General features: G+C 40.7%; 1 protein-coding gene across 1 annotated transcript in view; it reads left to right on the top strand.

Annotated features, from left to right (window-relative positions):
- RFTN2 (raftlin family member 2) overlaps nt 1-16581 on the top strand; it is a 91301-nt gene that overhangs the window by 59934 nt on the left and 14786 nt on the right. Inside the window, exon 8 of the mRNA XM_011989138.1 lies at nt 12807-12885. Within this exon, the coding sequence (XP_011844528.1) occupies nt 12807-12885 (79 nt within the window). The remainder of the gene's footprint in view (nt 1-12806; nt 12886-16581) is intronic.

The raw sequence follows: 16581 nt of genomic DNA, 5'->3' as shown, positions 1-16581 counted from the left end.
AAGCTGGAGGCATCACGCTACCTGACTTCAAACTATACTACAAGGCTACTGTAACCAAAACAGCATGGTACTGGTACCAAAACAGAGATATAGACCAATGGGACAGAACAGAGGCCTCAGAAATAACACCACACATCTACAACCATCTGATCTTTGACAAACCTGACAAAAACAAACAATGGGGAAAGGATTCCCTGTTTAATAAATGGTTCTGGAAAAACTGGCTAGCCATATGCAGAAAGCTGAAACTGGATCCTTTCCTTACACCTTATACAAAAATTAACTACTCAAGTTGGATTAAAGACTTAAACGTAAGACCTAAAACCATAAAAACTCTAGAAGAAAATCTAGGCAATACTATTCAGGCATAGGCATGGGAAAAGACATCATGACTAAAACACCAAAAGCAATGGCAACAAAAGGCAAAATTGACAAATGGGATCTAATTAAACTAAAGAGCTCCTGCACAGCAAAAGAATCTATCAGCAGAATGAACAAGCAACCTACAGATTGGGAGAAAATTTTTGCAATCTATCCATCCAACAAAGGGCTAATATCCAGAATCTACAAACAACTTAAACAAATTTACAAGAAAAAAACAAACAACCCCATCAAAAAATGGGTGAAAATGGGTGAAGGATATGAACAGACACTTCTCAAAAGAAGACATTTGTGCAGCCAACAGACACATGAAAAAATGCTCATCATCACTGTCATTAGAGAAATGCAAATCAAAACCACAGTGAGATACCATCTCATGCCAGTTAGAATGGCGATTATTAAGAAGTCAGGAAACAACAGATGCTGGAGAGGATGTGGAGAAATAGGGATGCTTTTACACTGCTGGTGGGAGTGTAAATTAGTTCAACCATTGTGAAGACAGTGTTGGTGATTCCTCAAGGATCTAGAACTAGAAATACCATTTGACCCAGCAATCCCATTACTGGGTATATACCCAAAGGATTATAAATAATACTACTATAAAGACACATGCACACATATGTTTATTGTGGCACTGTTCACAATAGCAAAGTCTTGGAACCAACCCAAATGTCCATCAATGATAGACTGGATAAAGAAGATGTGGCACATATACACCATGGAATACTATGCAGCCATAAAAAAAGGGATGAGTTCATGTCCTTTGCAGGGACATGGATGAAACTAGAAACCGTCATTCTCAGCAAAGTAACACAAGACGAGAAAACCAACCACTGTGTGTTCTCACTCATAAGTGGGAGTTGAACAATGAGAACACATGGACACAGGGAGGGGAACATCACATACTGGGGCCTGTCGGGAGGTGGGGAGCTGGGGGAGAGAGAGCATTAGGAGAAATACCCAATGTAAATGACGATTTGATGGGTGCAGCAAACCAACATGGCACATGTATACCTATGTAACGAACCTGCACGTTGTACACATGTACCCTAGAACTTAAAGTATAATAATAATAATTTTTTTTAAAAAAGTCTGGTCCCAGCCAGGCACAGTGGCTCATGCGTATAATCCCATCACTTTGGGAGGCCAAAGAAGGCAGATCAGTCGAGGTCAGGAGTTCGAGACCAGCCTGGCCAACATGGTGAAACCCTGTCTCTACTAAAAATACAAAAAAATTAGCTGGGCATGGTGGTGCGCACCTGTAGTTCCAGACCCAGGAGGCTGAGGCACAAGAATCGCTTGAACCCAGGAGGCAGGCATTGCAGTGAGCCGAGATCACACCACTGCACTCCAGCCTGGGTAACAGAGTGAGACTGTGTCTCAAAAAAAAAAAAAAAAATTCTGGTCCCTAAGGATAAGATGTGAATAACAAGAGAAATTGGTCTTCTCACTGTGATGCTGAGCTCTGTTCCCCTCTTCCATTTTCTGCAGCCCCTGTAGAACAGGCCCAACAGCCTCATGGGCATCACAGCTCAGAAGCACTGGAAATCTGTGGAGTCCCAGTCTCAATCTTCATGTGGCAGCCAGAGCAGTTGTTGCACATTTATATATATGCAGTTGAGGGAGAGGTTAGGATTTGGCCCATTCTAATGCAGTTCTCTGCTCTTACTAATTTAAATTCTGTAGAAACAGTGTCATGTAAGTCCATCATGAGTTAAGCTCATAGTAATCTTTTGGTAAGGCCACATTCTTAAAATAATCAATTTTGTCTATTATATGTACTTCCAGTTACCATCACTCTGTCTCATCTGAACGTAAATGTTTAACATTTTGTGGGGTGGGGAGGAGTTGGGACAACTACATTGTAGTGTGCCCTTTTCTTTGTTTTTAACACACACTGATACCTGAGAAACAAATTCAGGGTCATAGGCAAAGGAACTTTGTGACTAAGCACATAGCTGCAAAGTTGGAAGTCAACATTTAATTTTATAATTTTCCTTTTAAAAAGCAATATTATATTTCAGTTTTCAAAAGCAAGAATTAACTCATTTACTTTTGAGTTGGAAATGTTAGGCCATGACAATTAATTAATGTGTAAGATGATGCAAAAGTCAACATAAAGCACAAATTAGCCTAACAATTCTATTTCTTCTACTCTAATGAATTTTGGAACTATAAATGAAAGCTTTTTGTAAGAGTATAGTTCACAAGTGACTGAGCAGTTACGGATAAGCCCACTCTTTTGAAACTGGTTTAGTTGTATTGAAACTGATTTCAGATTCATGCGTTTATTTTAATCAGAATGATCTTTCTGAATGCCTAATATTTCTTGAGTGCCTAATATGTGCAAGACAATATTTTACCCACTCTAGGGGCAGACATATAGGAAGTCATACTCTGCTTTGAGAAACAACACAGTTCATGACAGGTCCTGCCATGAAGGTCTAGAGCATGTATTCTCAACAGGAGTGATAAGTCCCCAAGATGATGACAATTGGTTATTGAGAGTGCGAGGGAGTGGGAAAAATCTCAGCTATTACACTGGTTTGTGGCCCTCCAAAAGGCCACACAGTATATACACAGATATACAGCATATCTTTGGTATTAAAATTTAACGGAGAGATATTAGGGGGAAAATATCTGAATATTGCTCTTCAGGGAAGCAATAATGAAAAGAGAGTTGGCTATAAGGCAGGTGAATATGGTAGAGGAATCAATAAAGAAGGAGGGCAGGTCTGTGAAGCTCATGATGTCTGAGGGGGCACCATGATGAAAGAATAGTGCTTCCAAAAGCAGTTTTAGAGAGGAAGGGTATTCCTTCTGGCAGATAGGGCTCACTTGGAGTAGTAAATGGGTTTCCTCTTACATGCCAGCACTAGTCTGTTGGTAGTGGCTGTCTGGAACATTGCAATAAGGATTCTGAGACTAGAACCAGCTCAGCAAAAAAGAACGTGGCACTCAATTAGTGATGTCTACTATGTGCATGGGAGCGGATGTTGCAGTACGAATACCACAGATTATTTGCTTTCTCTGGCAACCTTAAGCAAAGCATAGTCAGAAAAGTGCAGGATATATTTAAGGAAGAGTGAGTTCAGGTGAATGAATTCCTAAAGACTTCTCATTTAAAACCTAACAAATTCAAGACCAATTTTTCCAAAAGAATAAATGTAAAGGGGGAGGGAGCTTTTTTATCATGTATAAATCTACAACTATTCTTCTACTTGTCACCCTTAAATATACGATTTTAAAACAATATTTGTGGCATAAAACACTCATATGGAAAGTGCATAAAACACACACTGAGTGCGGTGGCTCATATCTGTAATCCCAGCATTTTGGGAGGCCGAGGTGGGCGAATCACCTGAGGTCAAGAGTTCAAGACCAGCCTGGCCAACACGGTGAAACCCTGTTTGTACTAAAAATACAAAAATTAGCTGGGCATGGTGTCGCATGCCTGTGGTCACATCTACTTGGGAGGCTGAGGCATGAGAATCGCTTGAGCCCAGGAGGCAGAGGTTGCAGTGAGCCGAGATTGCACCACTGCACTCCAGCCTGGGCAACAGAGTGAGGCTCTGTCTCAAAAAAATTAAATAAATAAATAAATAAATAAATAAAACATGCATAAAACACAAATGTGCATAATTATACACAAAGACCTGTGTCATCACTGCAGGCCAAAATAATGAATATCACCCACACCCTAGAAGCATCCCATGTGTCTCCCCATCACCCTCACTTCCTCCACACAGAGATAACATTATCCCACCTTTAGGATAGTCATATCCTTTCTTTGCCTAATAGTTTTACCACTTGTGTATGAATCCCTAAACAATACAGTTTAGTTTTTTAACTTTATATGAATGGAATCATATCATATATATTCTTTTATGTGTTGCTGCTTTCACTTAACATTGTAAGTTTTACCCATGCCGTGTGTAGCAGTTTATTTATTCATTCCACTATGTATGAGTACATTCTGCTGCTAGTGGTTTGCTGTCTCCAGTTGTTGGCTATGACAAACCATGCTGTTCTGAGTATGAGCAGAGATCTTGATGCACACATGTGTGAGTTTCTAGAAGCAGAATTGCTTGGTCATAGGGCACTTCTTTAGCTTTGTTAAAAATCTGGTATTTAGATAAATACCAGATTCTTTTCAAATAGATTGTTTCCATGTACACTCCTACTAGCAGAGGGTCAGAGTCACCATTGTCTCAACACAAAATATTATCATACTTTTAAATTTTGGCATTCTGATTGAGAGTATGTAGCGTGATCTCAGTGTGACTTCCATTTGTAGTTTCCTAATTACTTCCTGAGATTGAGCACATTTACATATGTTTATTGGCTACTTGGATTTTTCTTTCATATAGTACCTGTTTAAGTCTTTTTGCCCACATTTAAAATTCTATGTTTTTTTGTTTTTTGTTTTTGCTTTTTTGAGACAGAGTCTCATTCTGTAGCCTAGGCTGGAATGCAGTGGCGTGATCTTGGCTCACTGCAGCCTCCACCTCCTGGGTTCAAGCAATTCTTCTGCCTCAGCCTCCCACATAGCTGCGATTATAGGCACCCACCACCATGCCTGGCTAATTTTTTTTTTCTTTGTAGTTTTTTTAGTAGAGATGGAGTTTCACCATGTTAGCCAGGCTGGTCTCAAACTCCTGACCTCAGGTAATCTGCCTCTCTCACCTCCCAAAGTGCTGGGATTACAGGCATGAGCCACCACGCCCAGCCTAAAGTTCTATTCATAAGGCTAGGCACAGTGGCTCACACCTGTAATCTCCACACTTTGGGAGACTAAGCTGGGAGGATAGCTTGGGCCCAGGAATTCAAGACCAGCCTGGGCAATATAGCAAGACCCCATCTCTATAAAAAATTTAAATTTAAATTTAAAAAATCTCTACTTATAACTTACTTAAATATAACAAATAAAGAGTCCTTTATTTATTATGCATGCCTCAATTATCTTCACTAATTCCTTGGTTTGTCTTTTCACTCTATGATGTCTTTAATTAACAAAAGATTTTAATTTTAACAACAAATGTATCTATCTTTACCCTTTTTAATATATTGTTTAAGAAATCCCTCCCTTCATTGAAGTTAGTGGAGAAAGAGTGAATTATTTTAAAATATGAGACATTTTAATAGTTCAAATTTATATAAAATTCTGTAGGCTATGGTTATTGTAAGGTCACGTAGCTGAAAAGTTTTGTGAGGAGTAGAAGGAAAAGTTAAGATTCATACTAAATGTCAATGAACCTCATAGCTGTAAAAGACCTAGCAAAATAGAAAATAAAGACCTAGCAAAGCCTTTCTTTTTTTTTTTGAGACAGAGTCTCGCTCTGTTGCCCAGGCTGGAGTGCAAAAAAGCAATTATGATCATCTAGCAAAGCTTTTATCTGTTCTGCAAGCTTTGCTCACTTGTCATGATCAGTTTTTTCTTTTTTGAAGCATGTTCCCTGGCATCAATATATTATCACAGAAACCAAATGACCATTTATTTATAAATTCTTCGACTCTTTAAATATCTACTAAGCATGAGTTTCTGGTCATTAATGTGGAAGCTGCAGAGATGAGAAGACAAGCTCCTCAAGGACCTTAGATCTGGTGGAAGAAAAATGTGTACCAGTAGCTATATCATCTGGCCAAAGGGATTAAGCTTCCTAAGAGAGACCTGTAGGAACCCTGAAAAGGGGATGCTGTTCTTCAGTTGGAGGGTTACTGAAGACTTTATGAAAGACATCACACCTTAAACTAATCTCAAAAGATGGTCAGAATGGGAACAAGCAGAGGTGGTAGAGTGGGCACTCCAGATGGGAGGGAGAATGCCACAAGCAGAGATTCAGAGACAATCAAACATGACTTTGGTTTTTATATTTTAAAGAATATAGAACAACTCTCTCCCACCTAACCATAAATTCTAAGTACTCTATCTCTCAAAGATGCTTGAAATTATAGGCACATATTGAACCAAGAAGTAGTTCAGGTTGTCCTTGTAACTTCCTACAAAAATAATTTATAAATTTAATTATTGGCTGGGGACAGTGGCTCACACCAGTAATGCCAGCACTTTGGGAGGCCGAGGCAGACAGATCACCTGAGGTCAGGAGTGAGACCAGCCTGACCAACATGGTGAAACCCCGTCTCTACTACAAATACAAAAAAAAAAAAATTAGCCAGGCATAATGGCGCACGCCTGTAGTCCCAGCTACTCAGGAGGCTGAGCCAGGAGAATCACTTGAACCTGCAAGGTGGGGGTTGCAGTGAACAAAGACACACCACTGCACTCCAGCCTGGGCAACAGAGCGAGACTCTGTCTCAAAAAAACAAAAATTATCACTAAAGATATTGCCAAACTAGGCTAGGCGCGGTGACTCATGCCTGTAATCCCAGCACTTTGAGAGGCTGAGGCAGGCAGATCATGAGGTCAGGAGATCAAGACCATCCTGGTTAACACGGTGAAACCCCGTCTGTACTAAAAATACAAAAAATTAGCCCGTGGTGGCGGGCGCCTATAGTCCCAGCTACTAGAGAGGCTGAGGCAGGAGAATGGTGTGAACCCGGGAGGCGGAGCTTGCAGTGACCAGATATCGCACCACTGCACTCCAGCCTGGGTGACAGAGCAAGACTCCATCTCAAAAATAATAATAATAAAATAAAATAAAAGATATTGTCAAACTATAAATAGAACTTTTTAAAGTTTCATTTTTGTTGCTTGTTTGTTTTTACAACCAGTGCTAGTCACTGTTGTGCAGAACTGAATTCGTTTGGGGGAATGTTAAGGCAAAGCTTTCAATTATTAATCTTTTATGTCACACTTTAATACCGTGGATCATGAACTTGCTCCTGTCTCTTCTTGCATTTGCCACACTAACATCCGGACCTGTATGGTCTGCTTAAGTAGTCTAATTGGCCCAAGAAAAATGAACATTTGTGTTTATTTTCTTCATTATTCTCCACTATAACTTCTGAACATTATAAGCTGGAATGCTTAATTTAGGATGCTAAATAAAAATCTAGACTTTGGCAAAATAATCTTAGACTTATCCACGAATTGTAAAGTTTTCTAGTCACAATAGAATTAAGCCACATCTTCCTGTAGTCAGGGCTTCAGTGAGCTCTACAAGCAAATGTTGTCACTCTACATTTGCTTGTAGAGCAAATGCAGTGTTGTGGAAAGAGTGGTACCTAGAGGTGACCCAAGACAAAAACCTTAAAAGCTCTGAGTCTCAATTTCCTTATCCATAAAATAGAGAAAATCTCTGCTCTGCACACCATAAAGGATTATCATAAGAAACAAGCATGTTAATGTACACAGAAAGGACTTAGAACGCTGAAAGCACTACAGAAGTCAAAGTTGTTTTTATTAGTTCAGTCCATGAGATCTTCTGTTAGCGGGAAGTCCCAGTCTTCTTGATAGTCAGGTTCTTGTCACAGAAAATCCCTCTCCCTCAAAGGACATTCACATAGAATCTTCTTTGTGCTTTCTGATGAAGTGCATAGAAGAAGGCAGGGAAGAGAAAAGGCAACATCTCTGAGCATCTCCTGTGCTCCAGGGCCCATCTCCAGGGTCTAGGAACTTTACATCCACTATCTCATTGACAATGTTCAACCACCTCTGCCTGCAGAGAACTCAGCCCCTTCAAGGCCTGCCCCGGCTGACCTGTCCTTCATGTGGCCTGTGCCCTCGTGCTGAACACGGCACCAGGGATCATCTGCTGCCCTCAGAGATGAAGGGACTAGTCAATGTTCTCATCACTTCTCTGTAGACTGTTCTCTATACTTGTCACCAAAACAGTTTGTACTAGAGCTTTTTCAGAATTTAAATTACTATCTCTAAATCAAGCATATTTTCCAAAGTTGCCTTTGTTTTCTAATACATCAAAGCATGACTGTCCATTAAAGTCTAAAAGAGAACCAGAAGATTCTTAAATCCCTCTCAGGAAGATACTAAGTCACTCAGTTAACTAACAGCACCTTTTGGATAAACATTTTTGTAGGGAATAAGAGATGTGGGCTGTGTCCTCTGAAACCATCCAGGGCATTTTAACATTCTCTCAGGTCCCATAATGACCACCAGTTTGCTAAGGGAAGAATATTCTATCCTAGTTCTGTAAATAGAATTATCTCAGGAACAGCTGGGAACCATAAGGGACTTGCTTTACCAAATAGGTGTCCGTCTATAAGGCTTCAGACCTCTTTCCCTTAGGTCTACCGTGATTAGAGTCTCGAAACAAGTTCCACATGGTCTCACAGCTGGTCTGAAAATAGCAGGACCTATTTTTTTTAAAAATGGCCCTCAGAAAACCAGGGACATAGAAGTTTCCAACATATCTCAAATTAAGGATCTGACTCTGAGGACCTCCCCAAAAGGCAGACAGATGCTGACCTTCCAAAGTCTTTTTTGAGCATCTGGATGCTGTCTAAAGTTGTCAGCCTTTGACAAACCATCTCCACGTTTGCTGTTTTATCTCATTAGATTCCCCAAACAGCACTCCTCATAGGGCCACTGGAAGGCATTACTTGTCAGTTTCAAACGAATGGTTTTAAAGCTCGTGCTCAGGCCAGGCAAGGTGGCTCACACCTGTCATCCTGGCACTTTGGGAGGCCAAGGTGGGCGGATCATCTGAAGTCAGGAGTTCAAGACCAGCCTGGCCAATATGGTGAAACCCCGTCTCTACTACAAATACAAAAATTAGTCAAATGTGGTGGTGCGTGCCTGTAATCCCAGCTACTTGGGATGCTAAGGCAGGAGAATCCCTTGAACCCGAAAGGCAGAGGTTGCAGTGAACCCAGATCACACCACTGCACTCCAGCCTGGGCAACAGAGTGAGCCTCTGCCTCAAAAAATAAAATAAAATAAAATAAAATAAAAATAAAACAAAGTTTGTGCTTAAAAAGCTTCTGCCCTTTCAGAGGCAATTCCCCTTCACACCACAGGAGGAGCAGATTTGACAATGCTCTTGCTTCACTGAAGAGGCTGTGGAGGGTTCGCCCTCCCCTGTGCCACATGTTTCACCTCTCTGCATACTGTGTTAAATATCAAGCAGAACACTGGCAGAGAGAATCCTATTTCAAACATACAGGCAATGATTCTCAACCCAGCAGTGTACTTCACACCATCTGAGGACTTTTTTCCTTGACATACACCCCTAACCCACCTACCTCCCCCTCCAACCCACCGAGCCTTTGATAAGCCACGTCCTTCCTCTTTCTCCTTCCCGCACTGCCTCGGGATCCGCTGGTAGAGATATTCTTTCATAATTTGGGGTTGCTGCCAGAAATTGTGTCAGATTGCAGAGGGAGTAACTCCTAGCTCACATTCCAAATTCCTTTATATTTTAGACAATTCAGGTCAGGAATAAATTGATAAACTAAAGATGGTGAAAAATATGTGTCCTCAGCGTGGCTCTAGGCAGCCTATCTGGCTAAAATTGTCCAAAACATTTAAGGACACAAGTCACATTAGAAGAATATGATAAAATAGACATCAAGGATGCTTCCAGAAACTAAGCCCTTTTTGTTTCCACACTCCATACCAAGAGGAACTGTTGGTGGGTTTTATTATTCAAGGAAAACAGTGAATGCCTTTGGTAGTAGCAAATATCACCAAGTAATCCCCAGGGCCTGAGAAGTCCACACCTCCAAGTCTGTCTCTTCTGGTGATGGTTCCCAAATTTACTGTGCATCAGGGCCACCTGGGCAGCCTGGTGAAATGGAGATTCCGTAGACTGGAGTGGACCCTGGAATCAACAGGCACCTCAGTGTTTGGAATGCACAGTAAAGTCTGTAAAGCCTGCCATAGGCCAAACATTAGATCTTAGTGCATTCAGAATTGTGCCATCCACAGTGAGTGTGAAAGAACTGCCTGTAAGGTCTCCCACAATCCCTACCCCGATGCGTTCCTGCTTTCTCCTCAAGAAGAAGAATTCTACCCTGATCCCTCCTTCCCATCTTTGGATCGTTCCAGACCTGGTTCTTTCATGTGATTCTCCACCTGGATCACACACCTGGAACGTTACCCAGAGGGTCTCTTCTGCATTCCCACGTACCCTGTCCCTTGAATTTGTTTTTCCTTTTTTCTTTACTTTTCTTTCTTTTTTTCTTTTAAGATAGGTTCTCTTTCTGTCACCCATGCTAGAGTTCAGCAGCGTGATCAATAGCTCACTGCACCCTCAACCTCTGGGCTCAAGTGATCCTCCTACCTCAGCCTCCCGAGTAGCTGGGACCACAGGCACGTGCCACCACACTTGGATAACTTTTTAAAAAAGTTTTTGTAGATACAAGAGTCTCAGTATGTTTCCCAGACTAGTCTCAAACTCCTGGGCTCAAGGGATCCTCCGTCAGCTTCACAAAGTGCTAGGATTACAGGCATGAACCACCATATCTTTGTGTCCCTTGAATTTGCTCTCTGGAAGATATTCTTGATTCTGAAACTTTTCTTCCCTTCCCTTAACTGCACCCTATATTTCACTAAATGAATGGAAAAGTGGAAGGAAATCACATTTGTTGTGCTCCTTCTTGTGGCAAGCACAATGCGAGGCTCTTCATGCACTCTTATTCTTCACTTATCACTTATTGAGGTCCCTGATAGAAAAAAATCAGAGAGACTGGGTGCAGTGGCTCATGCCTGTAATCCCAGCACTTTGGGAGGCCAAGGCAGGCAGATCACCTGAGGTCGGGAGTTCGAGACCAGCCTGACCAACATAGAGAAACCCCGTCTCTACTAAAAATACAAAATTAGACCAGTGTGGTGGCACATGCCTGTAATCCTAGCTACTCGGGAGGCTGAGGCAGGAGAATCACTTGAACCAGGGAGGTAGAGCTTGCAGTGAGCCGAGATCATGCCATTGAACTCCAGCCTAGGCAAAAAGAGCAAAACTCCATCTCGAAAGAAGGAAAGAAGAAAGAAAGTGAGAAAGAGAGAAAGAAAGGAAAGAAAAAGAAAACAGTCAGAGAATTTAAGGATTAACTGATTAAAGGCGTCGGCTATTAGGTACTATGACAGAGTTTGGATTTGAACCCAGGAACTGTCTGGTTCCAAAGCCATGGCTTTTTCCAGTATATGTCATGCTCCCAAAACATGTGACCAGCCTTTTCTGTACACATGCTAATCCCGCCCGTGTACCAAAGCCTCATGACGATTTGTTCCCAAAATTACTACACATTTTATAAATGTTTTTCGTTCCAATCAAAGATGAGGTCAAAATGGAATGAGATTAGACTAGAAACAGCCTTTCAAATATAAAAAAGAAGCAGTCTCCTGTTATCACTTTGAGAAAGATTTGATATTTCTCTAAATTCAGTGGCATCAGTAAGGTTGGGATTTTCAAATGGTGTGCGGTTGACACATAACTCTAAAGCCAGAGTTTCAGTGTTGCATTCATTTTCCAGAAAAAGGGCTCAGCATAAAATGCAGCTAATAGTAAGGTTTTGTTGGGGTTTTTTGCATAATAAAAGTCGTAACTGAGCAACATTAGCTACAGACACTCCTCCCCATAAATCCATGGAGACTCTGTGAAAAGCATTTCAGAGGAATACAAACCCCAAGTAGTCTTTGGCAAGGGGTAATTTGCCATGATGATAGTTAAATAAGGAGAATACTGAGTAGCTGACTACAAAGAAGCATCTGAAAATAAAACTAGCTATAGTTGAAGTCCCTCAATTGAAAATGGATGTAAATTTTCTCACATGTGGCAGCCTAAATTGGTCTCTTCTGTTTATAAGGCAAGTTTGACAATGCATACCAAGAAGCTTAAATCATAAGGTTTGACCTAATACTCCCCCTCCTAAGTATTCATTTCAAGAAAATAATTCATAAGAGGAATACAATACATATTTTTATCTCCTAAGTATTCATTTCAATAAAATAATTGAATACAATACATATTTTTTGTTTATAACTGGCAAGAAACTGGAAGCAACCTTATTTTCCAATAATAAAAAAAAGACTTAGTACATTTTGGTATCTTAATTCTTTGAGTTATTATGCAACCATTAAAAATATGATTACAGTGTACAAACAAGAAAAAGAGTGTTCAGTGAAGGGCATAGAAACAAAATATAAATGTGCAGTGATTACAGACATGCAAATTACACAAGCTGATAAAGACTAAGAGGGGAAACAAAGAAATGAAAATATTGATGTTAGCTTGGTGAGATTACAAGTGTCTTTAAACATTAAAATTATTTTATTTTATAGCGACCATATTCAGTTTTTAGGGATTTTTCTTGTTTTTCCAGATGTGGTTTCTATAAAATTACATTTTACATTTTTTCCATCACTGGAAAAAAAAAAGATTTATATTTTATAATTATTTTTGGTCAGAAGATTATTTTACAAAACTGCATATGGAATGTTCTAGTCAATTATGAAATACAGAGAATTACTAATTTGCAAATACTAATACTGTTGTTTTAATTTGCAGTGAAGGGAATTTGGCTACAAAGCAGATCGTATTCCTTCAGAGGCCAGTTATGTGGAATTCAGCTGCTCAAACACCAGATGTGAGTAAAATTGATGCTTTATTAACTGAATGTTATATTGAAGCATTTAATCCTTAAACTCTCATTGTAATTCCAAATAAGAAAGCGTGGACATGACATGGAAACAGTCCTCTGAACCAACCTATAAGGGAAATGTGCTAGCAATCAGGCAACATGAAATAGTTCCAAAGGGGATTCTAATATGCCATCTCAAAATATGCCACTTTGGCATGAGGATTACTTTGAGCTAAAGGCAATTAAGAAACAGCAGACACAGGAGGGACTATCTGTCCTCCATCTTTCTGCTGAAAAATGGGGGCATACATTTCACTTTATAAGGGTGACATAAATTTCCATTTGTAAAGGTGTCAAATCACCAGAAACAATTCACAGTGATGAGTCTGCAAAAACAAACTGTACTAAAATAAGCTTGATCTTCCATTCATTTACCCCATGTATTCGCCTTCTCATGATTTACTTCCCCAGAAGCCCAAACTCCTTTTCCCTCATCTAGTCACCTGTCCGCAACTTATCACCCTTTGTTAAAATGGTATATAAACTCCCAGGTCTTCTACACCAAACTGCCTCTTTGGGTTTTTGCTACTTTTCTGTGAAGTGACTGTGTGCATTGAAAATAAACCTTTTCTCCTATTAATATGTCTTTTTGTCAGTTTGATTTGTAGTTCTCAGCTACTGAACCTAAGAGGATAAAGGAACAGTTTTTTCTGTCCTTACAGTTCTAAATCTTGTGAATGAATGTGCCTGATCTTGCAACGCATCCATGCAACTTTGGCTATCTTGACCTTTAGCAACACTTTTCTTTTATATTATCTAGTCAAGTTTGGATTTTTTCAGCACTTTGCTGAAGGGCTATTCTGAGCCTCAAGTCACCTTGATCTTACTGGATGCACAGCTAGAATACAATGATTGAATGCGGCACTCTGTGCATTAATAAAGCATAACTTGCAAAACAAGAGATTTGCAAATGGACCAGAAAATTTTTAAAGTGATTATTTTTCTGTATCTACATCAAGAAAACGTTGTTTTATGTTTTCAGGCAAAGCTGCAGAGATTTGAAAAAAAGAAGACATTGTTTAGTAAACTTTAAAGTTATCTAAACTATCAAAGAGCTAGATTGACTGTATAATACAGCCATGCTAAATTATTTCATGTTAATTTTGAAAAAAAGGCTGGCTGGGTTGGTAGGTAAATCAGTAGAGAGGTAGAGAAGTAGTTGGGAAGATGGAGAGGCAGGAGAATACAATGACCAAGTACACAGAATTAGAAACCACATTAGAGCCCACAGGTGAGCACTGCAACCCTCCACAACAATGAGGATGACTCAACTTCATGAGTTTATTAAAAACTATCTGTCAAGGTCATGCACAGGGGCTTACAACTGTAATCCCAACATTTTGGGAGGTTGAGGTGGGAGAACTGCTTGAACCCAGGAGTTTGAGACCAGCCTGGGAAACATTAGCAGACCCTGTCTCTACAAAAAATTAAAAAATAAATTAAGCAGACATGGTGGCACATGCCTGTAGTCCCAGCTACTTGGGATGTTGAAGTGGAAGGATCACTTGAGCCCAGGAGTTCAATGCTGCAGTGAGCTGTGATGGTGCCACTGCATTCCAGCCTGAGTGACAGAGTGAGACCCTGTCTCAAAAAAAATTAATTAAATAAAAGAAATATTCTGGCCCAGCCCAGTGGCTCATGCCTGTAATCCCAGCACTTTGGGAGGCCGAGGTGGGGATCATGAGGTCAAGAGATCAAGACCATCCTGGCCAACATGGTGAAACCCTATATCTACTAAAAATACAAAAATTAGCCAGGCGTGGTGGCGTCTGCCTGTAGTCTCAGCTACTCGAGAGCCTGAGGCAGGAGAATCGCTTGAACCCAGGAGGCGGAGGTTGCAGTGAGCCTAGATTGCACCACTGCACTGCAGCCTGGCGACAGGGTGAGATTCTGTCTCAAAAAAGAAATATTCTACCTAAAAGCAGCAAAGGTGGGTATATGTAGAGAATGACCAGAAAAAGTTGTCCTTTCCTCTTCCCCTGAAGCAAACTTCTCATCATGTCACAACCTTTTTATCCTTTCTTTTTTTGTTTTTTTTGTTTTTGTTTTTGTTTTTGTTTTTGTTTTTTTGAGATGGAGTCTCACTCTGTCACTAGGCTGGAGTGCAGTGGCGCAATCCCGGCTCACTGTAACCTCCTACTCCCTGGTTAAGCGATTCTCCTGCCTCAGTCTCCCAAGTAGCTGGGACTACAGGCATGCGCCACCACAACCAGCTAATTGTTGTATTTTTAGTAGAGATGGGGTTTCACCTTGTTGGCTAGGATGGTCTTGATCTCCTGACCTCGTGATCTGCCCACCTCAGCCTCCCAAAGTGCTGGGATTACAGGTGTGAACCACCGCACCTGGCCTCTGTCTTTTTCTTTTTTGAGACGGAGTCTCACTCTGTCGCCCAGGCTGGAGTGCAGTGGCCGGATCTCAGCTCACTGCAAGCTCCGCCTCCCGGGTTTACGCCATTCTCCTGCCTCAGCCTCCCGAGTAGCTGGGACTACAGGCGCCCGCCACCTCGCCCGGCTAGTTTTTTTGTACTTTTTAGTAGAGACGGGGTTTCACCGTGTTCACCAGGATGGTCTCGATCTCGTGATCCGCCCATCTCGGCCTCCCAAAGTGCTGGTATTACAGGCTTGGCCTCTTTCTTTTTAACATTCTACAAATGGCCATTATTTTTAGGAAAAGTCATCAGAATTCACAGCCTCATGGGGTTTTGATCCATGAGGGCCATGGAGTTGTGTTTGTGACGACGTAAGACCTACATCCAGCTACCTCACAGTCTCTTTTACTTAATATTAGATATAAGGTTTTTAATTCCCTGAAAATGTTTAGGCCCTTTTGTTTATCATGTTTTACTTTTTTGTGAGACAGGGTCTCCCTGTGTTGCCCAGTCTGGTCTCAAACTCCTGAGTTCAAACAATCCTCCCACCTTAGCTTCCCAAGTAGTTAGGGTTACAGGTGCTCACCACTGTACCCAGCCCTTTTTTGTTTAGCTTTAGATACTATCCAGTAGTCTCTAGTCATGGCTCTTCTTTGGGTAATCTTTATATTTCATTGTAAGGTAAAATTACTGGTTCATTTATATAATGGGAAGCAGATATAGTTGGTTTGTATCAATGACAAATCTAATAATAATATATTTTATAACTTACATTCTGCTTCTAAATGGATTTACCATTTTTTCATTTGACAAATGTTTAATTTTTCTAGCAAGAAGCCACAGGATCCTGAGATTATTTCAGGGCAGAACTTGTAGGTAGGAGTCAAAGTGTCTAACAGCTATAACAGAAAGCTGATTTGCAAATTCTTTCAGTTTTTACTTAAGGAAACAATTTCTTACTTTATCTCAAAATGGTAGTAATACTTTCAGGAAAGTAAACTATTAATATCAATATAGAGTTAATTTAATACCAAAATGTTTTAGCTATCTCATATATATTTTGTGAAAGTTGTATTTACGGCCGGGCGCGGTGGCTCAAGCCTGTAATCCCAGCACTTTGGGAGGCCGAGACGGGCCGATCACGAGGTCAGGAGATGGAGACCATCCTGGCTAACCCGGTGAAACCCCATCTCTACTAAAAAATACAAAAAAACTAGCCGGGCGTGGTGGCGGGCGCCTTATAGTCCCAGCTACTCGGGAGGCTGAGGCAGGAG

This window comes from Mandrillus leucophaeus, unplaced genomic scaffold (assembly GCF_000951045.1).
Source record: "Mandrillus leucophaeus isolate KB7577 unplaced genomic scaffold, Mleu.le_1.0 Scaffold1093, whole genome shotgun sequence".
Classification (NCBI taxonomy): Eukaryota; Metazoa; Chordata; class Mammalia; order Primates; family Cercopithecidae; genus Mandrillus; species Mandrillus leucophaeus.
The sequence above is the reverse complement of the archived record's forward strand: the minus strand, read 5'-3'. Positions and strand labels throughout refer to the sequence as shown.